We start from the raw sequence: 24,226 nt of genomic DNA, 5'->3' as shown, positions 1-24,226 counted from the left end.
TGCGAAAAAAAATACAGGGTCATGCAGTTGGTTTACAAAAATCCAAGAGAATGGTATAGTATAGGGGGTGAAGTACTTCTGTGTACAAAAGAAGAGCATGACTTGGGGGTGATCACATCTGATGATCTTAAGGTAACCAAACAGAAAAGACAACAGTTAAAGCCAGAAGTACGCTCAGGTGAATAGGGAGAGCTGATAGTGCCCTTGTATAAGTCTCTGGTGAGGCCCCATTTAGAATACTGTATGCAATTCTGGAGACTGCACCTACAAAACGATATAAACAGGATGGACCCAGTCCAGAGGGTGGCTACAAAATTGGTCAGTGGTCTCTATTATAAAGCATATGGGGACAGAATATAGACCTTAATATATATATTCTGGAAGAAAGGTGAGAGAGAGGGGATATGATAGAGACATAAGAGATTAAGGCTCAGGAGTAATCTAAGAAAATACTTTTTCACAGAAAGAGTGGTGGACATGTGGAATAGCCTCCAGGTGGAGGGCATGGAGACAAGGACAGTCTCTGAATTTAAAAAAGCACTTTGGATCTCTTAGAAAAAAAGGGGGAGATAGTAGTTACTGAGGATGGACAGACAGGATGGGCTATTTGGCCCTTATCTGCTCTATGTTTCTATATATCTACATCTCAAAATCTGGCTTCTGTTCCTCAAGTTGGCATCTAATGCTTGGGCTCTGGTTTCATAATCCCCTCCATCATTCATGAGTGACTTCTACTGACTAGACTCATGGCAAACACATGCTTCGAGGGAGTTGTAGCCCCTAGTCAAGCATGATCAGTGCAATAACTTTGCTAGATATTATGGGTGATAGCTAAAAATGGCTATTAACACCAGATAATCACAAATGAAGGCTACAGTGCTAGTAGAGGCTGGTTCTGAGTAAATAATAAGACCAATGGAGGAGGAGACGAAAGAAGCTGCTAAGCCAAATATAAAATATAAACAAATTTTACACAATAAAACTCCAAAGTTTGCTAATAATTTTCATGTACTCACAAGAAGAGCTGGACACAGTTCGCTGTCTTTTGGCTTCCTGATATTCTAGTGTTGAGGTTGGCACCGTTGCAGAGGTAGCTCGAGTTCGCATTGCTCTTTCAGGTGAGTTGGATTGAGGCTCTATCTCTTTCTCCATGCTGTGGTAATACTTTAGGTGATAATCTAGGAGTTTAGCTTTGCGAAAGGCCTTGGGACAACCTTGGATCTTGCACTTAAACTTATTGTGGTCCAAATCTACTAGAGGTTCCTTTGTGCATAATACATCATCTGTTTTTTTCATAGCAGTGACTATATATTAAAAAAAAATAGAAAGCATATTTATTAAAGTGAAAAACATTTTCATATATTCCTTTTTGTCTTTTATATGCTATAACATGTCAACACCCAAAGAGAAACACATGTACCAAAGATACAAATCTGTAGTTTGCAAAATACATTTTCATCCATTTGAATGTATGCAGGCATATTCCACACAACATGCATTTTTTTTTCAGAGCTTAAAGAATCAGAAGAACCTCAGTTAGGTAAGACTCACAACACTCAAGGTTTTAGCTTTATACTAACATGTAAAGCATGGTTCACAGTCGCCAAATTTACTTCTGCTAACCAGGGGTGGGAAATTAACACATTTATAATGCTATTAATGCCGGCTGATTTATTATAATTTTTTTTACGTGTACCCATCCCGCATCCTGCATTTACCTCAACAACTCAGGCTCCAGATTTTTCCTTTCTTTCTCGCTGCCTCAAAGTCCTTTTGCTTCTCCTGCACAGCCAGGCTCTGCAGCTACATGAGTCCCACTGTACAGGAAGTTGGGGAAGTCTCGCGGTTCTCAGTCCAGTAAAACTTCCCCAACTTCCTGCATGGTGCGGCTCATGTAGCTGCAGAGCCTGGCTGTGCTGGGTAAGAAAAAGGATCCCAAGCTGTTGAGGTAAACTGGGGGTGGGGTGGGGGGGGGGGGGGATGAGATAATCTGGATGAAGGCTGATAAAGGGGCATACTGGTGAAGGGGCATGAGAGAATTTGGGCAAAGGCTGGGGAGGGGGCATGAGAGAAAGAAACAAAAGTGGTGAGATTAAGAGTGAGATTATTGTGTTCAATAGGAGACAGCCAGTAGGAAAGGGTGAGAGAAATGCTCAAAATGCATGCCATGATTAATCACAATTAACCACGTGATTAAAAAATTTAATTGAGCAATTTATCGTGATTAGAATTCGTAATTGTTGCACACCCCTACAAATTTCAAAATATTTGTAAGTAACAAGATTTGAAAAGGAACTATTTAAAAATAAAACAAGCTATGGAACCAAATTTTAGGGAAGAAGCTTTTAGATAAGGATGAGAATATTTGTAAATCTTTAACGTAAAATTTCCCTTGGTTCTATAACCCAAGAGAATGGCTATAAAATTCTTTATTACTGGTTTTACTCTCTGAAGAGGCTCCACACTATCGATCATACATCTCCTCATATTCCTGGAGACTGTGTGGGCTCCTTCATAAACATTTGGTGGTCCTGCCTGGTCACAAACCTTTTCGGCCGAGATTCTATCTTGGGTCCACAACAATCACTAAATCCTGTGCTGCTCCTGATAGGCTTGAATACTAAGTTAAGCCCAAATATAGCAGAGGAATCCAACTCATAGATCATTTACTTGTAGAGGCCTGATGGGTAATAGTGTATCATATGAGGTAAACTGAAGCTCGAGGATTGGCTTCAGAGGGTTTGGAAAGTCTATTATGAAAAAAATTATCTTGCCTACTAAAAGAAGGCTATCTGGAATTGGACAATGTCTGGCAACCTTTTCTCTTGACAGTGGAGAGCAATATATCACTCACTCCCTATTGCATGGTGTTCAGGATAAGTGGTTGGTGGAGGCCAGAACAAATAGAATGATATGCTGCATCATTTGTGGACAAGTAAGATACACTGAGAGTTATGAGAGAGTAGGCCTATTGTCCAACACAATATAGCATTTCTCCCCCTTCCTGATTTTCTTTTCTGATTGTATTGCCATGGGGTGTTAATGATTACTGTTTAATGGTGTGGGTACTAGTATTACTAAAACTAGAATAATAATGTGCACAAAGGCTCCAGGGTTTGCAAACAAGAATACTACTGTAGATATATGGTAATTGCTCTTGCTATTATTAAATGAATATTTCTTGAGAATCAGTACTAATGTAATTTTGCTAAATATAAGGAGAAAGACTAAACAATGATGGTAATAATGTGACAATCAAGCAGGATATTGATTTAGATCAACAGTGGCTAAATTATTTGATTGATGGGTGCCAGTATCAACGGAACACCCTTTGTTTTCTGATGGAAGTTGACCTGGGTCTGAGTGCCAAACTGGGAACCTCCAGTGTATAACAGACTATTGCTACCCTATGTAATATTGCTAGTGCAGTCCTGAACTAAGCAGTTTAGGAAGATTAGAAGGACTTAATCTAAGACTTCTTATGTCTTATCCAGCTAACTCCTCTAACTCATTGAAAATTCTGTAAAACAGCAGAGGAACAGAAAAATATGCTATTTAATAGCCAAAGCAAAATCATTTACTAGCTGTTGGTCTCTCTCTTGTATTCACACTGAACCTTCAGTCTGCCTATAATTAACAATAAATGTTTATTACTATACTAAATTACAGAAAATAAAACTACCAACTTGAGCAACATTCTGGTCATCAGTACTCTCAAGCAGTCAAAATATGGGATTCATAATTACCAAACATATGCTACAGTGAAAGCTATTAGTTTTTTCATATGTCATTTTAATTTCATTTATTAATTTGTAGACCACCTATTAGATTAATTCTACACAGTTTACAGTTAAAGCACATAATCAACTAAACAGGTCACAAATTGAAAATATATCAATAAATACAAAGACAAATAAAAAAAATAATAAAAAGATAAAACATGCACACAGACTGCGATGCCACTAGGGACAGAGAAAGCACCTGTATATATTAGGTAAACTACTTTGGCTTTACCACAGAAAGGCGGTATATCAAATCCCTCACCCTTACCTTACACAAACTCAAAAGCAAAACAGAATAAAATACTATTCCCTAAAACAAGGCAAATTAATTGAAAGCATTTCCAAAGAAATACACCTTCAATTATCACACCGTTTCCTGTCATACAGATAAATGAAATGGAGCTCCACAACTTGGGTGCAAGAGCGAGGCAACAAGTAAAAATTCCTACTCACTAGAACATAGGGTCTCAACTAGGAGCACAGGTACAAAATCAATGCCAATCCAGATAAATATTTACTTGATTACAGACTAATTACAAGAGATGTACAAACACAGAAAAACTGATGTCAAACTAAAACTTCTAGGCCAGGGGTAGGCAACTCCGGTCCTCGAGAGCCGCAGACAGGTCAGGTTTTCAGGATACCCACAATGAATATCCTGAAAACCTGACCTGCCTGAGGCTCTCGAGGACCGGAGTTGCCTACCCCTGTTCTAGGCCCATCTACTTTGTTCACATGGGATAGCCAAGCAGGGAAAATAGGCAATGTCTCCCATTGCGAAGGATTCTCTGTGCATACGCCACATACTCTTACATTCCTATACCGCTTTTGTCCTACTGTTTCCAGTAGGAGAGTGTTCTATGCATACACCACCTTGTGCTCCCTTACAGCTGATCCTCAAACATTTCATAAATTCAAATCACAACTGTTCTAGAACTCTAGCCATTTGACCAATAAACTACTTGCCTGTTCAGTCATCCATATCAGTGATTCTCTGTCCTGTCAGCACACCAGCCTGTTTGCTTTTTAAGATATCGATAACAAATATGGATTGAATGTATTTGCATACCTAGCGCATACAAATCTACTGCATGCATATTCACTATTGCTATTCTGAAAATTGTACCAGTCAGTCAGGTCTCCAGAACAGGGTTGAGAACCATTTCTCTGTGCATTAGTATGCATACTATAATAAGTGTCTTTCAGTAGTTCGCTCCCATGGACTAGGTTGCAAATAGCATTACTAACTAGAACGGCCAAGACATTAACCCTAAGGTAGACAACAGTAAAACTAAATAAAAACCCATAAAAACAATCCACCCTTCCCTCAATAATAAAATAAAAATGAGCAGGGAGACCATAGCATACTTTTTTCACTAACATAAGTGTTATGTTAGTGAACGTACTTTTTTCAGTTCAATTCAGTTACAAAAACAAATGTTTGCTTTTGAAACTGAATTGAACTGAAAAAAGTATGTTTAAATGGACTTGTAAGTTTCTATACCAGAAAGATTCTTTTTTTTTTTTGCAAATGATAGAAAATTTGAGCATTATTTTATTGGTGCCACTATTTCTTTTTGAGGTTTTTTTCCTTCTCTTTAAATTAGTTCACTATTCTAGGTATTCAGTTGGCATTGGAGAAATGTTCTTACAATCTTTGAGCTCGTAAATAATATTCTTGGTGTCTGTATCTAGCTCGTCTCATTTTTTTTTCACACATTGATGACAATTAACTGCTTACTTGTGTTGAGCCATCATCCTTGGATATTAGCCCTCTGCCTCGCCTGAAGCTTGCTGGCTACAGTACATAGCTTAAAGCTGAATCTAGATAAATCAGAAGCAATTTAGTTCTTCCAAGGAAGCCTACAGCTCATCCTGCCTCGGTGATTTGTAGCACTATGTTGCCATTCAGACACCTCAAGAATCACAGTCCTTTTTACAGTGCCAGGGCTAACCTTGATTCTACTCTCACCTTTTACCAACATATCTCAGCCCCTGTTAGCACCCCCTTTATTCATTTAAGGAGAACGTGTTCAGTTACATATCTATTAAATAACACCTTCATTTCTTGTACATTCTCTGATTTAAGTGTGCTGACTATTGGAATTCACTTCTTCTTGGCATCAGAGTGTTCTCTGTAAAAAGGTCGGAATACAGCAAAGAAAATACTGTCCAACTTAGATAAGCATGATCACATTATGTCTCTATTTATGAAAAGCACCCGCTGCCTATTTCTTTTGGAATTAAATTTAATAGTCTCCTTTTGATGCAGAGTGCTTTCTATTCAGAACTACCCTACCATTTAGCTTATCTTCTGACGTCACACTCCTCCTTGCATCCCATATGGCCCTCAACTGCCAGCTGCATCTAGCCTCCAACATGTGGAGGAGTAGCCTAGTGGGTAGTGCAGCGGACTTTGATCCTGGGGAACTGGGTTAGATTCCCACTGCAGCTCCTTGGGACTCTGGGCAAGTCACTTAACCCTTCATCGCCTTAGGTATAAATAAGTACTTGTATATACTACGTAAACCACTTTGAATGTAGTTGCAAAAACCACAGAAAGGGGAATGATAAGTGAGGTGATTAAATTTGCACATGACGCAAAACTATTCAAAAGATTTTAAAACATATGTGAATTGTGAAAAAATTACAGGAAGACTTTAGGAAGCTGAAAGACTGGGCATTCAAATGGCAGCTGAGATTTAATGTGGACAAATGCAAAGTGATGCACATTGGGCAGAATAACCCAAATTATAGTTATTTGATGATAGGCTCCACCCTAGGAGTCAGCACCCAAGAAAAAGATATAGGTGTCATTATGGATAGTACACTGAAATCTTCTGCCCAGTGTGTGGCAGGGCAAAAAAGAGAACAGAATGCTAGGAATTATTAGGAAAGGGATAGAAAATAAGACAAAGAATATTAATGCCTCTGTATCGCTCCATGGTGCAACCACACCTTGAGTATTATGTGCAATTCTGATCGTCCTATCTTAAAAAAAAATGATAGCAGAATTTAAAAAATATTCAAACATGGGCAACCAAAATGATTAAGGGAATGGAACTCCTCTCATATGAGGAAAGGCTTAAGAGGTTAGGACTCTTCAGCTTAGAAAAGAGATGGCTAAGGAGGTATATGATAGAGGTCTACAAAATCCTAGTGGTGTAGAACGGGTAAATGTAAATCTATTTTTTACTCTCAAAAAAATACAAGGACTAGGGGACACTCAAGGAAGTTACATGGAAATACTTACAAACAAACTCTGGAACTCGTTGACATAGGATGTAGTATCAACAGTTAGTATATCTGGCTTTAAAAAAAGATTTGGACAAGTTCCTGGAGGAAAAGTCTGTAGTCTGCTATTGAGACAGACATGGGGAAAGCCATTGCTTGTCCCTGGGATCAGTAGCATGGATCTTGCTACTATTTAGTATTCTGTCAGGTAATTGTGACCCGAATTGGCCACTGTTGGAAGCAGGATACTGGGCTAGACTGACCATTGGTCTGACCCAGTACGGCTATTCTTATGCTTTTATTTGGAAACACAAATACTATACTTTTCTGTTTCACTTCTGCACAACCCTTTGTCAAGTCAATTTGTTTTCTCTAATATTTAATTCCCTAATCTGAAAAACACCTTGTTGTTTAATGAAAGGTGGTTAAATAAGTTAATAAACTCCACCAGTAATCTCATATTCTACTTAAAGTTTCCCCCAGCATAAACATCTAAAAGCTAATATTAAGTGTTGGTTACAGCTTACAAAGCTAGTGCTCTCAGCAAGGTAAGCTCCCATTCACATCCAAAAAAGCTTGCAAACCTGTGATGTAAACATCTGTAGCAGAGTTGTCTATGCTTCAGCATTATGTTTCATAATAAACTGCCAGAAAACCTAGATTCAGTAGCTGGTAATAGCATGCAAAGAGAAATGCAAAAGAAAAACAGAATGAACTAAAAGTGTGTCACTGAGCCATCAGAAATCATAATGTAACCAACAAGCATGAGACGAATCCTGATGTACATCATTGGATGAGCAAATGAAAATACAACTGGTATAGTCATAAAAAAATGCTGCATTTTCAGTATTTAAGTGCTAAGTCTTCCGAAGGAAAATGTGGTGTGATGCTTCTCTCACCACAATGTATTTCATTTCTGATACCACAATCTAAACTTCAAGTCACCGTTTTTAAATAGCTTTCAAGTTGCTTAGCAACTCATTAAACTGTATTGGTATCTTAGAGGCAGACATAAGGTGCACTGAATTCAGTACATCTTTTTACTACTACTTATAATTTCTATAGGACTACTAGACATTACACAGTGCTGAACACTAAATGGGTATGAGACACTCTGTGCTCGATAGAGCTTACAATCTAATCAAGACAATCTAATTACTGCTTCTATTGCATTCAGACAGATTTCATACATATTCATTGTGGATATCTTGAAAACCAGGCTGGGTTGTGGACATTGAGGACTGGATTCGAGGACTCCTGAATTATACTGATGATTTAATATGGTTTTCAGTGCAGAAAAAAGTGAATTTAAAATGTAAGTAAAATTGTGCACTAAAACTGGCATACCTCATTTGCTAATCCCACATAAATGAAGTGATTGGGTATTACAGCCCAAAGTTTTGATACTCTGTGAATGACAACATATATAATATTTTATTTAGATTTAGCTCACACCATTTTAATAGTAACTCAAGGTGAGTTACATTCAGGCACACTAGATACTTCCTTGTCCCCAGACAGCTTACAGCCTAACTTTCCTGTTTACTAAGCTGCTTGGCAATGCCAACACAACCCATTAAAGTGACTGGGCTTTGTTGGCATTAGTGCATGGCAGCCGCTTAGTAAACAGGGGTGTAAGTTTGAACATAAGGCAATGAAGGGTTAAATAACATAGAGGAGCATTTTTGATATGATGTCTAAGTTGGACTTTGGACGTTTTGTGCTAAATGTCCCAAACCCGAATAGAAAACGTCCATTTTCTAAACCACAAATGGCTATCTTCCCATCCCTCCCCCCCCCCAAAAAATACTGTTTGTAACAAGATTTTCTGCTCTGGGTTTATTTTTTCAAGCCATTAAAAAAAAACAAACAAACAAAAAAAAACAACCTTGTACAAGTGAAAAATGTACAAAACCAAGCCATTGAGATGTTAAGAGGGGCCAGCATTTTTAGCAGACTGGTCCTTCAGATATCCCAGGAGAGCAATGAGGCATCCTAGGGGGCACTGCTGTGGACATCATATAAATGCTTCCAGGTACACATCTCACTGTTGCTACCTTGTCTGCTGAGTCCTCCAAAATCCACCACTCCCAACTATACACCACTACAAAAGCCCTTATGGGTGGGTTTCTGGTGAGTTTTGGAGGGCTCAGAGTCACCACCAGAAATGTAACAGGTAGTGGGAGGTACAGGCCTGGGTCCATCTACCCACAGTGTACTGCACCCACTACTACACTACTTCAGGGACCTGAATGCTGCTTCAATGGACCTGGCTATAACATCTGAGGCTGTCATTGAGGCTGGTGAGTACTATTTTTATTTATATTTTTGGATGGGGGGAGGGGTCAGTAACCACTGAGGGCCTAAGGATGTGTCATTTCTGAATCCTTCCAGTGTTCATCTGGTCATCTAGAGCACCTTTTTGTGTCTTATTCATTAGAAAAACAGGTCTAGAACAAAACATTGAAGTTTTTGCCTTAGACATTTTTGTTTTGTTCCATTATGGCTGCAAAATATCTAAGTGTTAGGCATGCCCCAAGCCCACCTTTGAAACGCCCCAACATGCCCCCTTGTGATCTGGATACACTGTGGAAAAAAAAATGCATAGATAGATGTCTGCAGGACTTGAGAAGAAATCCGTCCAAATGGAGCTTAATGACACTTTTTGGACATTTTTGTCTTTCAAAAATGAGCCCCATAGCAGCTTATCTGCGTATCTGCGTGAGGCCATGGGAGCCTGGGCCCCCGTAGATTTGGCCCTGGACCCCCCCTGCCGCCAACCCTCTCTACTCCTCTCCCGCCACCAACCCGCCGTCGCCTATCTTTGTTGGCGGTGGACCCCATCCCCCACCAGCCAAGGCCCTCTCTTCCATTGCAGCAAAGCTTCCTGTTCTGAGTCTGATGTCCTGCACGTACAACGTGCAGGATGTCAGACTCAGAATTTGAAACTGAAGGAAACTTTGCTGCAACGGAAGAGATGACCTCGGCTGGCGGGGGTTGGGGTCCCCCGCCAGCAAAGGTAGGCAACGGCGGCGGGAAGTGTTGGCGGCGGGAGGGGGGGGTCAAAGTTGGCGGCAATGGTGGGGGGGGGGGGGGGCTAAAATGTGCCCCCTCACTCTGGCTCTGGCCCCCCTCCCTCCTGCCGAAGTCCAGATACACCTCTGGTAAATAATAGCAGATAAAGACCTGAATGGTCCATTCAGTTTGCCCAACAACATCCCCCCCCCCCCCCCCCAAGAAGCATACACTTTTTAACCCCCACATCTTGGGAAAGGCACCCTGCACTGTCTCCCCCCCCCAAAAAAAAAAATACGGAGTTGTATCTTCCATACTGTGCATATTACACTTCTTCCTGATACACTGGCATCACAAACAGGGCAGCTGGCAGTTTACCACTAAGCCAATTCCAAAATGGAGATGTGAAAGTTTATTATTGCATATATGCCACGTTCAGTGGTTTCTTATCTTTAAACAAAATGCAATACTGTATTAGACAAAGGGAGCCTGAGTAAACATATTTTAAAATTACTTCATTTAAGGAACAAAGTTAGCCAATACCGTATCACCATTATGCCCCCCCTTAATTAATCAACTAACTGAACACATTTAATTGATAGATTCAGCTACTGACTACAGGCATACTTGATTTCAGCAGGCCTGCTGAAATCTAAACCTTGCTATATATTGAACTTTACCAGGAGTGGAGTGAAGTAGTCACCAAAAGGTTTCTACAAGAATGCTATGCCACAATCAAAAGAAATTCAAGCTGTTCAAATATAGCAGTCTGGAAAGAGTTACAAAGTTATTTTTAAAGCTCTGGGATTTCAACCAACCACAGCCAGAGCCATTTTCTCCAAATAAAGACTTTGAACAGAGGTAAATTTTCCCAGGAGTGGCCAGCCAGCCTGCCAAAAATACTCCAAGAATACAGTGTCTACTCATCCTGAAAGTCACAAAACTTCCCACAAGAACATCCAAAGAACTGCAGGCCTCTCTAGTTTCAGCTGAGGTCAATGTTCATGACTCCACAATAAGACAGACTGGCAAAAATGGAATTTATGGGAGAGGAGCAAGGTGGAAACTGCTGCTATTCAAGAGTCACATCAGTGCTCATTTCACATATGCAAAACACACAGCTGAATGGATCTTCAAGCCATTTGGGATAATGTTTCATGGACAGATGAGTCAAAAATAAGCCTGCACATTTAATATGTTTTTAACATGATTAACGTGTTAAAATTGTTAACGCAAATTAAAATTTTAACACATTCATCACATTCTCCCTGTGGCCCTCTGAACTTGCCTATACAGACGGCAGCACTAAGCACGCGCTGCTTCTCTCTAGCTGGAGCCCTCCCCTCCGTAGCTTTCTGCCCATATGAAACTTTGGCAGAGGAGGCGGGACGCTAAAGAGAGGGGGATCTGGATGGAGAAAAGCAGTGTGTGTTTGGTGCAGCTGTCTGTATAATCAAGTTCGAAGGGGAGGGAGAGGGAGAATGAGAAGAACATGTGGGCAGCAGGAGAGAAAAAGCTCCCTGACCATGTGGGGTGGAGGAGGGGCAGCAGAGAGAAAAATATGTTAGTTGTTGGGGGGGGGGGGGGGGGGGGGGGGGGAGAGACTCGGGCCAAAGCATCCTGTCTCAAGTAGGGTTGTATGGAGTCATAGGAGCAGAGACGCCATGCTATAAGATATCGTGATCAGCCAAAAAGTTGCTTGGCCCCCTGAAGAAGCTTATTATATATAGCGAAACGGAGAGCCCCGTAGGGCAAGATTAAAGCTAAGTAACAAAGTATTGTTTCTAACATTCGATATAGAAGAAAGAAATATCATGATTGATTATCATTGATTATAATATTCACTATTTACTATATAGGAGCAGAGTTTTTTAAGACCGAGGATTATAACGGAGTCCAAAGAACGCTGGCGTTTGAGCACATTAAGCGCAGCAACGCCAAGCTAGGACTGATGAGGTCTTTTTCTCTGCTTTGAGTGTATTATAGATAAAAGGAGAAAAAAGAAAAAAGAAAAATATTTTTAAATAAAAAAGGATACCGTTTAATACTTTGATTAGAAATTCAAAAACATTCAGCTCATCATTGCTATTACGGTGAAAGTTTTTTGCTGAAATTGTGTCCAATTAGATTTATTTGTTAAATAAACCAGCATATTATAATGCACATTATACAGCTGTAGCCAGCTGAGGTCTTTTCCTCCATTATCTTCTATAATTTTTCTATAAAAAAGATAATTTTTTAAATGTAAAAAAAAAATTTTTTTTAATGTTTTGAAGGTACATTAAGCTCCACTTTGGTATGATCAGTATTAATGGAAGTGAGATGATGCCCACAGAGAGGAGAAGGGAGAAGGGAGGAGGCGGAGCCCATAGAGAGACAGGAGATGGTGCCCATGAAAAGGAACAAGAAGGGAAGAGATGGTGCCCGTGAATGGAGAAGGGAAGGGATGGAATCTAGATTTGAGAAGGAGGAGGAATGCTGAATGCGAAAGATGGATATAGGGCAGGAAGTGAAGAAGGAGAAAAAATAAATAGTGAATAGTCAGGAAGCCCTGGAAACAGAGTTCAGAGCACAGGGAAGCAGACCAGAGAGACAGGGAATCAGATGATTAGAAAGATAAAATCACCAGACAACAAGGTAAGATAAATGATTTTATTTTTAGTTTAGTAATTTAAGTATATCAGATTTGAGAATTTACATCTGCTATCTATATATTGCACTGTATAAGAGGAAATGTGAGGGGGCGTTTTATGTAACTAATTCTGCAATTAAAAATTTGAATCGATGTACAGCCCTACTCAAAAATGGAACTCTTTAGAAAATACAGGTCCCATTATGTCTCGTGTAAAGCACATACATTCAGGTTATGGTAGCCAACTGTTTCAATTTAATCATTGTGTAAAAATAAACAAAACCTATTCTTATAGAAATACTTCAAAAACTGAGCAATATCAGTTCACCAATACTTAGCTGTGTGGGGATAGTGAATAAAGAACAGTCCCAAAAGAACTTGGCAAGTCTTTTTGTCCTCTTTTTCTTTTTTAATCCATTTTCTTGGTCCCAAACATAGACCATGTTTCACTTTGGCTGCTTCAGGCAGACCAAGGAAAAGTGCAGGAACTCTCTAGAAAAATAGCTAAGAAACAACCAGTGAGCAAAACCAATTACAGCAAAATCTCACAAAAAATGTAAACAAGAACGACTGGCATACCTTGACCATAACCAACCAATCATTTTAAATTGAAAAAAGGGATATGATTGGACAAAAAAATCATCATAGAATTAAGGAGTCTCAGAAATGCCTGCCATTCCACTTCTCTATTTAACCCAAGTGGTTCAACATTTTGCCAGGAGTAAATCCAGTGTTGTTACTGTCTCCACAGGCGAAGGGAAACATCACCGCCTCTCATGGCTGTCAAAACCTCAACAACAGTGAAGCGGAAATCTTGTATATGTCATGTCCATGTTGTATCCAATAGTACAGGCAGTACAAACAGCAACAGTGATTCAAGGAAGAACGAGGCACCAAAAGTTCACTCAAATGTAACTTTAATGGAAACCAGACTCAACCTGGCCAAGTTTTGGATAACCTTCGTCAAGTGTCAAACTGATTTCCAAATATATTCACTAGCAAATGCATAAGTAGCCAATATATACTTCAATACCTGCGCTGAAGAAGAATCGGTTCAAATGCAAAGAAGTAGTATACATTGGCTACTTATGCCTTTACTAGCTATTATGGATATGACTAAGATATTCTGAAATTCTTGTTTTGTTTTTTTAATAACTCTTTTAGTTTGTCCAATATAAAACCAATCACATGGCCATCTGACCAAATAAATGACTTGCTGGGTGGTACAAGTGGATTGATGATGAAATTTGTGTGTCAAACTGTGTCTGGAATGATGTATATGATCAGTCTCAAAAGTAAACTCACAAATAGCACAGTGGTGTCAGCAATGATGTCCCACACAAAAACAGCTTCAACTTCCTAGGATCGGTACCAGGAATAGGTAAGACTGCTTAAATTTTTCCCACAACTAAAGGCAAAGCGGAGCAACTGAGAGAACATCTTGTGTATCTGTAACACATGTCAAAATTTCTTGATGAGTTCTTTATTTCCATGGCAATGCATTTGAAAAATAAGGTAAAATACATACTAAAAAGAAGCCACTACCGCAAGGTTGAGATGTCAATAATAAAGCTCATTGGGCATATAGCGCTCATTTGTATGCTTTTTCAATGACTCCTTGTGGGTAACCCTGAGATAAAAATCTCTCCTTCATAACAGTTGCCTGGATTTTAAAGTCAGAAATGTTGATACAGGACATGTAAACACAAAAATTATCCAACGGGGATATGGTTCCTCTAATGTCTGAGGTGAAAACTATGATAAAGAAGAATGTTATTTCTGTCTATCTCCTTGCGGTTGAGTGTGGTGGTAAACTGAGTGCCATCATACGCAATTGAGATATCCAGAAATGCCACAGTTTGGAGAAGGAGCTGAAGTAGTAAATTGTAGATTGAAATCACATGAATTAAGCCAAAGCAAAAAAAGCTATTAAACCTTGTTGATGTGCTTCCTCATACCAAAAATATATCATCGATATACCTTTTCCAAACAAAAATATCAGACACAGAGCCATAGAGAACTTTTTCTTCAAAAGCAGCCACATATAGGCAAGCTAGGCACCCTCAGCAGTGACTTTTACTTGTAAATAAAATTGGTGATCAAAAACAAAATAATTGTAACAAGGCATGATTGATTGGTTATATATTTAAGCTCTTCCCCTTTTGGGGCAGACTGCCTTGATGTTAGTACTGGTGTAAGGTATGCCAAATGTTTCAGTATTCATTTTTTGTGAAAATTTGCTGTGACTAATCCTGATCACTATTTTTTTTTTTATATTTTTTTCTAGGGAGTTCCAACATTTTTCCTTTGATGTCCCTGAAGCAGTCAAAGCAAAACATGGTCCATGCTGGAGACTAAAAAAAAAAAGAAAAAACAAAAAAGGATAAAGTCTAAAAATTATTTTGTAACTGTTTTTTTTTTAAATTTACTATCACCATAAAGATAAATACTTTAACAATAGTATTGGTGAATCGCTATATGTTCACAGTTTTTGAAGTATTTCTATAACACTAGTTTCAGGTTTTTTATTTGCTTTAGGGCTATTAGAAGATTTGAGTCGTCAGTTTTGAGAATTTTTGTGCAAATGCTGATTTTACCCAGTTTAGACTACTGCAATATGGTCTTCCCTGGTTTTTTTCTACATCGCTTAATAACTACAAATAGTCCTGAATGCAGAAGTCCATCTGATTTTTTTGTCTTATTTAAGGGTGATTTGGTTAAACCTTTTTATATGAAATTACACTGGCTTCCACTGGAGGCTCAGTAGAAATTTATGTATCATGGTTTTCAAGATTTTAACAAGAGATGCTCCTGAACTGGTATCTCTTCTACATCAGGATAATACTATACACAACACTCGCAATGCTTTTTATGTTAAGTTTCCTAGCCCCAAAGAAGATAAAATCTATGAAACAGTTTTCTCTTTCCTTTGCATATCAAGTTGTGGCTGTCCGGAACTCTCTACCTTACTCGATCAGATCCTGCAGACATTATCTAATGTTTAGGAAAGGATTACAAACGTTTTTTTAATTTAGTAAATATATTGTGGCCCTCTAGATTGATTTCATTTTTTTGCTTTAATCTTTATTATAATTCCTGGGCATTATGGTCTGGTTTCTCGATGTTGTGATCTGCCTAGAACTGCCGAGGTAATAGCAGAAAATATATAGGTTTTTGTGTAATAATTAAATTGAAACAGTTGGTTACCATAACCTGAATGTTTGGATTGGTGCCACTGTACAATATAAGCACAACAAAAATTTTATTAAAAAAAAAAAAAGAACCTCTTTTAATGGTTTTGTATACAACTCTATATTGGAGGGTTTTTCTGTTATCATTTTTCCTCTTCTGCGTTATTTGTTTCCCCTTTATTGGTTTCTAAAGCATGTACAGCATTCCACAGTAAGAACATCATACTAAAAGCCAAACAAGGTGGTGGTAGTGATGGTGTGGGAATGCTTTGTTGCCTCAGGACATGGAAAACTTCCCATTATTGAAGGAACCATGAATTCTGCATTGTACCAGAAAGTTCTTAAGAAGCATGTTCAGTCATCTGTCCGTGAGCTGAAGGTGAAGCACAATTGGGTTATGCAGAAAGTCAATGATCCAAAATACAAAAACAAGTCTACATCTGAATGCTGAAAAGAAACAAAATTAAAGTTTTGGACTGGCCTAGTCAAGGTCCTCACTTGAACCCAATAGAGATGTTGTGGCAGCACATAAAAACAGTTCATACACAAAACCCCCAAAATGTGTCTGAATTAAAGCACTTATGTAAAAATGTGACTAAGATTCACTGAAAGACTGATATCAAATTATAAGCTGTGTTTGGTTGCAATTATCACTGCTAAAAGTGCTGCAACCAGTTATTAGGTTTAGGGGCAGTTACTTTTTCACAAGGGGATTATGATTGTTGAATAACAAATCAATGAAATAATTTAAAAACTTGTTATGATTACTCAGGATCCATTTGTCTAATACCATATTACATTTTGTTTATAAAGATCAGAAACCATGAAGAAGTAACATCATTGTCCCAAATGGGAGGCATAACTTCTGAACTCCCACCTGCCCTGATAATTAATACTTAATCAGAGTCCATCAGCCTTATCATCAACTTTTGGGCATCATCTGTATGGCAACAATCCTGACGTGATGGAGAGCAAACTTAAAAACCTCATCCTTACAGGAGGGAGAGAAGCCTACCACGCAACATGCTAGTACGGTGGCCTCCCTGCCGTGCTTCGTCAGTGCCCAAATCTGCTCCTGCACGAATTCTGCAATCTCTGTAGTGGAGCCTGGCACACAAAGTAAAAGCTATGGGCTCCCCCAGGAACTTAAATCCCTGTCTGAGTTTCAAGTGGAACTGAAGGCGATGAGGAAGGAAATGGAGAAAATCAACATGAGCTGTGATTTGCATAAGCTGATCAGGTGTGTGGAGAACGTGGAAAACTGAATCAGTGAGCAGGTGGAAACCATGTCTTCCATAGAGAAGAAATCTGAACACTTATCAATGAGTTGTTACATAAAGTAGAAATTTAGAAAATCGAGGCTGCCAGATGATTCAAGAAGTGAATGATCAAGAAGATGCCCCTGCGGTTGTGCCGCAACTCTGCAACAAACTCCTGGGCCTAGAACATGATCAAGTGAGCATAGAGTTGGAACATGTGCATAGATCGCAGGGCTCTTCACTGAATAATAAACCAAGACACACCATAACTCAATTTTCAAAGTATGTTGACAAAGAACGTTTTCTAAAACAAGCATGGTAGGGCTCTGATGTTAGCTTATCACAACATCTCTGCCTTCATCTGCTTCAGTAGAAAAACAAAGCCAGTACTGGAGGTTCTCACTAAAAAGTCAAGATAAGGGAAAAGCACAGCGGTAAATTGTATCTTGCTACATATCCGCATGTTGAAAGCGATGTGGCAGGATCTCAATACCGTGGGTCTGACTGTGATGTCATTGCCACCCACAGAAGTGGCACCTGCAACTTGAGTCAAGCAGAGACAATGGCAGCAAGTACATACCATAACACTCCATTAGAGCAGCAAGTATGAACATCTAGGAAAAGGTGGAGTAAAAATGATTTACATAAATAAATTGATCTAGACTGGATCTATGCTATTTGGGATCTGATTGTTGACCCAGGGATGGGGGGGATCCTACTAGGTGGGGTAGTTCGAAAGAGGACTGGGACGGAACTGACTTTCTGAAAGGCAATAGGAGAAGGATGCTTTCTATATAGACATGTTTTGGATTGATGGGTACCTTTAATGTAAAAGGTTTAACGTTACCAAACAGACAGATGGTGTTTAAAGAATTAATTCTTTTAAAACTGCACATGGCACTTTTGCAAGAAACATATTTTAAGAGAGAGCATGAACACTTGCTTGCACACACCCAGTTTTCTCATGTCCTGTGTGCCCATAACAAATCTGGCTCAAGAGGGTTGGCCATCCTCTTTCATGGATCCTTACTGGTTCAAACTCAACAGGTTAAATGTGACCCTGATGGTCAATACCTCTTTATTAAGCTCATGGATCATGGCATGCATATATGCTCCTAATGAAAATCAAGAACACTTCTTAGGGAAAGTACTGACAGGTTGCTGTTCTTTATGAAGGGAACCGTAGAAATGAAAGGTCCAAAAAATTCCACAAAAGTCCAACACAAGAGAAAAACAAGTGGAAATACAATTTCAAGAGATCAAACCAAAAAAAAGAGAGATGAAATGCTCCGAAAAACTTTATTGAGGACCCAACACGGTCCGTGTTTCGGTTTAAAAAAAAAAAAAAAAAAAAAAAACCTTCATCAGGGGTCTAAAAGATAACAATCAAACATATATATGGTTAAGTAACATGAAAGCAAATACATTACAACAATTATAGAAATCTAAAAACACACCATATGTACCAAACATGTAATAATTAAAAATTAAGAATCTGAAATGTCAACTGAATCGATGCACATATTGTTATTATATCATCAGATGACCATCATAAGAAGCAAAAGGTAAACCGATTATATAAATTTGAATTGATATATATAATAAAACTTGTTTCTACAAATATTATGTATTAAAATAATTATATTAAACATAAATATGAAAAAGAATCTGTATGAGAATAATTTTGTATGATATATGACAAAACGGATGTCTATAAATAGAAGAACAGAAGTCTACATATAAATGTCATGAATTTAATAGAAAACATTAATATCATTTATTTAAGAAAGGTAATAATACATTAAATGAGAAATAAATAAATAACATATAAAATGAGGTTTGCAGCAAATATTTTCTCAATACATGTATATTAAATGAAAAGAAATCAAATGAACATACCAATCAGTAGTAGCACAGGAAATATACTGACAGACAAAGGGAGCTTGTAAAAATGTAGTCTCTATAAGAATTGTGGATAATCAGAAATTATTAAGTATGGCGAACAGGCAAAATCAAAATCATAATAATGAGTTGTATTAAAACGTTAAAGACCAGTATAATAAAAAGGTTATTTGTAAAATTGTTTAATAACTGACACATCTATATGAATATCCATATCATGATGACAAAATAAATTGTTAAAAAATAATAATAAATCATATTAAATAATAATGTAAATAACATATAGGTCCACCATCATTGAATTCATGAAGTAAAAAGGTAAAGATATGAACATATGTTTCCAAAATGTCCGTACTTTTTCAAAAATAACCATGGAACACCTAACCTTCAGGAAATCGAAGACAAAAGGTCTATACTTGCACTTCACACAAAAGATCGAAAAAAAGGGGAAAGGATGTGTATATCAAATTGTATTATATCTTATTACAAAGTATGCTAACGCATGGGGTATGTGTGTATGTGTACATCCCTGAACGATAAACGCGCCAGAAGTGTTAGTCAAAAAAGGAAACAGCTAAGAAAAGTATACTTGTACCCATCGTATTTTATCAATCAATCATAGTAAATATCTAAATGCACTCATTTGCTAATATATAGGGTATAAATAAATATATGTATGTGTATGTACCAAATTCCTATCAAAAATAACATATCATGTGGCAGGATCTCAATACCGTGGGTCTGACTGTGATGTCATTGCCACCCACAGAAGTGGCACCTGCAACTTGAGTCAAGCAGAGACAATGGCAGCAAGTACATACCATAACACTCCATTAGAGCAGCAAGTATGAACATCTAGGAAAAGGTGGAGTAAAAATGATTTACATAAATAAATTGATCTAGACTGGATCTATGCTATTTGGGATCTGATTGTTGACCCAGGGATGGGGGGGATCCTACTAGGTGGGGTAGTTCGAAAGAGGACTGGGACGGAACTGACTTTCTGAAAGGCAATAGGAGAAGGATGCTTTCTATATAGACATGTTTTGGATTGATGGGTACCTTTAATGTAAAAGGTTTAACGTTACCAAACAGACAGATGGTGTTTAAAGAATTAATTCTTTTAAAACTGCACATGGCACTTTTGCAAGAAACATATTTTAAGAGAGAGCATGAACACTTGCTTGCACACACCCAGTTTTCTCATGTCCTGTGTGCCCATAACAAATCTGGCTCAAGAGGGTTGGCCATCCTCTTTCATGGATCCTTACTGGTTCAAACTCAACAGGTTAAATGTGACCCTGATGGTCAATACCTCTTTATTAAGCTCATGGATCATGGCATGCATATATGCTCCTAATGAAAATCAAGAACACTTCTTAGGGAAAGTACTGACAGGTTGCTGTTCTTTATGAAGGGAAAACAGAGTATGAGAGGGGATTTTAATGTGATTATGCAACCAGAGATGGAGCACTCCTGCACAGCTTCTGGGTAGTCCAAAGAGTTTCCTGGGAATTATGTGTTCTGGTAGAGGACTTGGGTCTTGATGCATGGCATCTCACCTAAACTGGGAATAAATTACACTTTCTTTTTCCATTTTTGTGGAACTTAATCCAGGCTTGGATTACATTCTTCTAGATAGATCCTTGCCCAATGCTGGGGGTACTTCACAAATTAGTAAAATTATGGTTTCAGACTATGCTTAGAAGGATAAGAACTAAAGGTGGATATTAAATAATTCTCTACTATGGGGGAGGAGGTTTGCAAGGCCTACAGGGATACCCTCTGAGATTACTTTAAATTCAATTTGAATTCTGGACCTCTAATTGGTATTGTATGGAATGAATTGAAGGCAATGACAAGATAATAATAAAGCAAGTCAAAATAAGCATATACTAAAGGGCCTTATTTTTCAACATTTATCTGAAATTATCCCATTTGAGGCCCAGCATAAGAGCACAGGATTCCCCCCCCCCCCCCCCCCCCCCCCCCACAAACAAGGTGCTGTGGAACCTCCTGGCAGCAGGTTACACTTAGACAGCCTTTGCAGCACTGAATTTAAATTTATCAATGTCCATTCAAAGCAAACTTATTATGAGAATGAAAATAAGATAGACAAACTTTTGGTCCACAGACTGAAACGGACAGAGGAATTCTATGGATAAAAAAACAGGATGGAACTTGATTGTTTAGATACGATTTAATCAGGGAGAGGTTTATTAAACAAACCTTTTATCAAGAACTATATATTCATAATTTGTTGATACGAGACTTTGATATAGATGCTTATCTTGCAGAGTTTAACTTAGCTGGACTAACCAATAAGAACCAAAATAGTTTGGAAGGAGAAATTACAACTAAAGAAGTCTTAAAGATTGTCAAAGACTTGCCTTATGGGAGGCCCCTGGCTTGGACAGCCGTACGAGTGAACTATACAAAGTCTTTGCTTGGGAGTTGGCTCCTGTGTTGACAGTCAGAAGTGGGAAGCCATTGCCTCCTTATGGTGGTTATCCCTAAGCCTGGTAAGGACAAAATCTATTATGGTACTCAAAACCGATGTCAATATTCTGGGTAACGTTTTGGCTAACTGCCTTTTGGCCATCCTGCCTTCCTTAATTCATCCAGACCAGATGGAATTCATCCCTCAATGCCAAGCAATGGACAATGCTCACTCAAAGGAACCAACTGCTTTTAAGCCTTTTCAGCACTGCTGACAAGAAGACATTTGTTTAGGTTCACTGGAATTTTGCGTTTAAGGTTCTAGAAAAATTTGGATAGGTGCAGGCACTTCACTTCTATATGTAAGGATCAATTGGAGCAATTCTACAACGTTTGAGCTGAGCAGATGTACTAGGCAAGATGCCACTTGTTGCCCATGCTCTTTGTTTTACTAATGGAATCATTCGCTTTTGCTGTGAGAGCTAATGCTGATTTTCAGGGACTTTAGTTGAGAGGTAGGAAAATTGCTCTTTTTGTTGATAATGTTCTGCTGTCTCTTAATCACCCCCTGGTGTCATTGCCTAATCTGAGCAAGATACATAAATATTCAAAGCCTCAGACTTTAAAGTAAAAATGATTAAAACCATGGTATGCCAGTTAGCCTCCTCTCAGTAGATACTGGACTCCTTGAAGTCCTCCTTTTCTTTCAGATAGATCGACCACATTACTTGGGAGTTTATTTAACAAAGAACTTCTTAAATTTATTAGTTAATTATCCTTCTCTGGTTCAGGAAATCAGAAGGGACTGGAGCGCTTTGGATTTCTCTTGGTTGATAGAATAGCTACTTTAGAAATGTATGTTCCCCCTCACCTAATATACCTGTTTCAAGTTCTTCCTCTTCAACTTCTAATGTGTATCTCACCAGGCTTCAGTTAGACTGATTAAATTAATCTGGAAAACTCAGCAGCCTCAGCTCCCCAGAAGCCTCCAGACTTAATGTGATACTATTGTGCCGCTGAAGCCAAAGCTGCAGTAGAATGGTTTCAGAATCACCCATATAAGTTGTGGGGCCAAAGAGAATAATTCTTGGAGGGTTCCAAAAAACTAAACTATTTGATGTAATATGGTAGGTTATGTGATTTGCCCTTTGTCCTTCCCGACTTAGCAGCAAAGTACTATGTGTACAGAACCACATTTCCAGATACATTCTCATTATAGTTAATCCTTTTCCAGGGCTGGAATATTGGGGGGGGGGGGGGGGGGGGGGGGGGGAAGAGACACATTGAGGCTCATAGGGCCTGGCAACCTGGGGACAGCTATTTCAAGAGGATACACCTGTCATATTTCTGGTCCTGGGTCCTGTCAGGAACTCTCCAACTAAGGCATTTTCTTTCTTTTAAATCCATTGAGCAGAAAGGACTGTTGGAAGGCCACGTTCTTGGAAGACTTTTGTGGATATTATGTTGGTACAAGAGATCTCATTTTATGATTATGTAGGCATTTAAGGGGGCAGCTCTCTGAAATATCTTTACATGGACTGAAATGGGAAAGGGAATTATATTTATTTTCCAACGAAATATAATTCCCTTTCCCATTTCAGTCCATGTAAAGATATGTTTTTAGACTTTGTTGACCGTTTTACTTAGTAAAGGTGATATTTATTTTCCAACGAAATAGCACCTTTACTAAGTAAAACGGTCAACAAAGTCTAAAAACATAACATCTTCAGGAAAAGAACGCCAATTTTGATAGTAAAGAACACAATCATACATACAGGGCACAAAAGAAAATTAATCTGGGAAAAAGGGAGGAAAAGGCTAACTAAAGCATAAGAACATAAGTGGTGCCATACTGGGACAGACCAAAGGTCCATCAAACACAGTATTCTGTTTCCAACAGTGGCCAATCCAGGTCACAAGTACCTGGCAAGATCCCAAAACAGTACAATACATTTTATGCTGCTTATCCTAGAAATAAGCAGTGGAATTTCCCCATTTCCATCTTAATAATGGCTTATGGATTTCTCTTATAGGAAGTTATCCAAACCTTTTTTAAACCCTGCTAAGCTAACTGCTTTTACTACATTCTCTGGCAACGAATTCCAGAGTTTAATCACATGTTGAGTGAAGAAATATTTTCTCCCGCTTTAAATTTACTATTTTGTAGCTTCATTGTGTACCCCCTAGTCCTAGTATTTTTGGAAAGAGTAAACAAGCGATTCACATCTACCCATTCCAGCCCACCCATCATTTTACAGACCTTTATCATATCTCCCCTCAGCCATTTTTTCTCCAAGCTGAAGAGCTCTAGTCACTTTAGCCTTTCCTCATATGGAAGTCACCCTATCGCCGTTATCACTTTTATTGCCCTTCTCTGTACCTTTTCTAATTCCACTATATCTTTTTCGAGATGTGGTGACCAAAATGGCACACAGTATTCAAGGTGCGGTTGCACCATACAGCAATACAAGGGCATTATAACATCCTCATTTTTGTTTTCCATTCCTTTCCTAATAATACCCAACATTCTGCACACTGAGCAAAGCGTTTCAAGGTGTCATCAACAATGACACCTAGATCCTTTTCCTGAAGTAATAGGCTTTCAGTCATTTCTTAAAATCAACCAAAGAGAGTTCCATCCTGGTATCTGCAGATAAACAGTTCCAGAAGGAGGGGGGCTAAGAAATAAAAGGCAGAACTCCGGGTAGACTCATAGTGGGCCTGCTTAGGGGAGGGAAGTACAAGGCAATTAGAATCAAGAGAATGCAGAGT

At 38.5% G+C, this 24,226-nt stretch overlaps 1 protein-coding gene across 3 annotated transcripts in view; it reads right to left on the bottom strand.

Annotated features, from left to right (window-relative positions):
• The window catches only part of PHF20L1 (PHD finger protein 20 like 1), a 312,587-nt gene that overhangs the window by 60,569 nt on the left and 227,792 nt on the right, over nt 1-24,226 (bottom strand). For all 3 annotated transcript variants that reach the window (XM_030219345.1, XM_030219361.1, XM_030219352.1), the window contains exon 12: nt 1,017-1,304. In XM_030219345.1, the coding sequence (XP_030075205.1) occupies nt 1,017-1,304 (288 nt within the window). The remainder of the gene's footprint in view (nt 1-1,016; nt 1,305-24,226) is intronic.

This window comes from Microcaecilia unicolor, chromosome 1 (genome assembly GCF_901765095.1).
Source record: "Microcaecilia unicolor chromosome 1, aMicUni1.1, whole genome shotgun sequence".
Taxonomy (NCBI): Eukaryota; Metazoa; Chordata; class Amphibia; order Gymnophiona; family Siphonopidae; genus Microcaecilia; species Microcaecilia unicolor.
The sequence above is the reverse complement of the archived record's forward strand: the minus strand, read 5'-3'. Positions and strand labels throughout refer to the sequence as shown.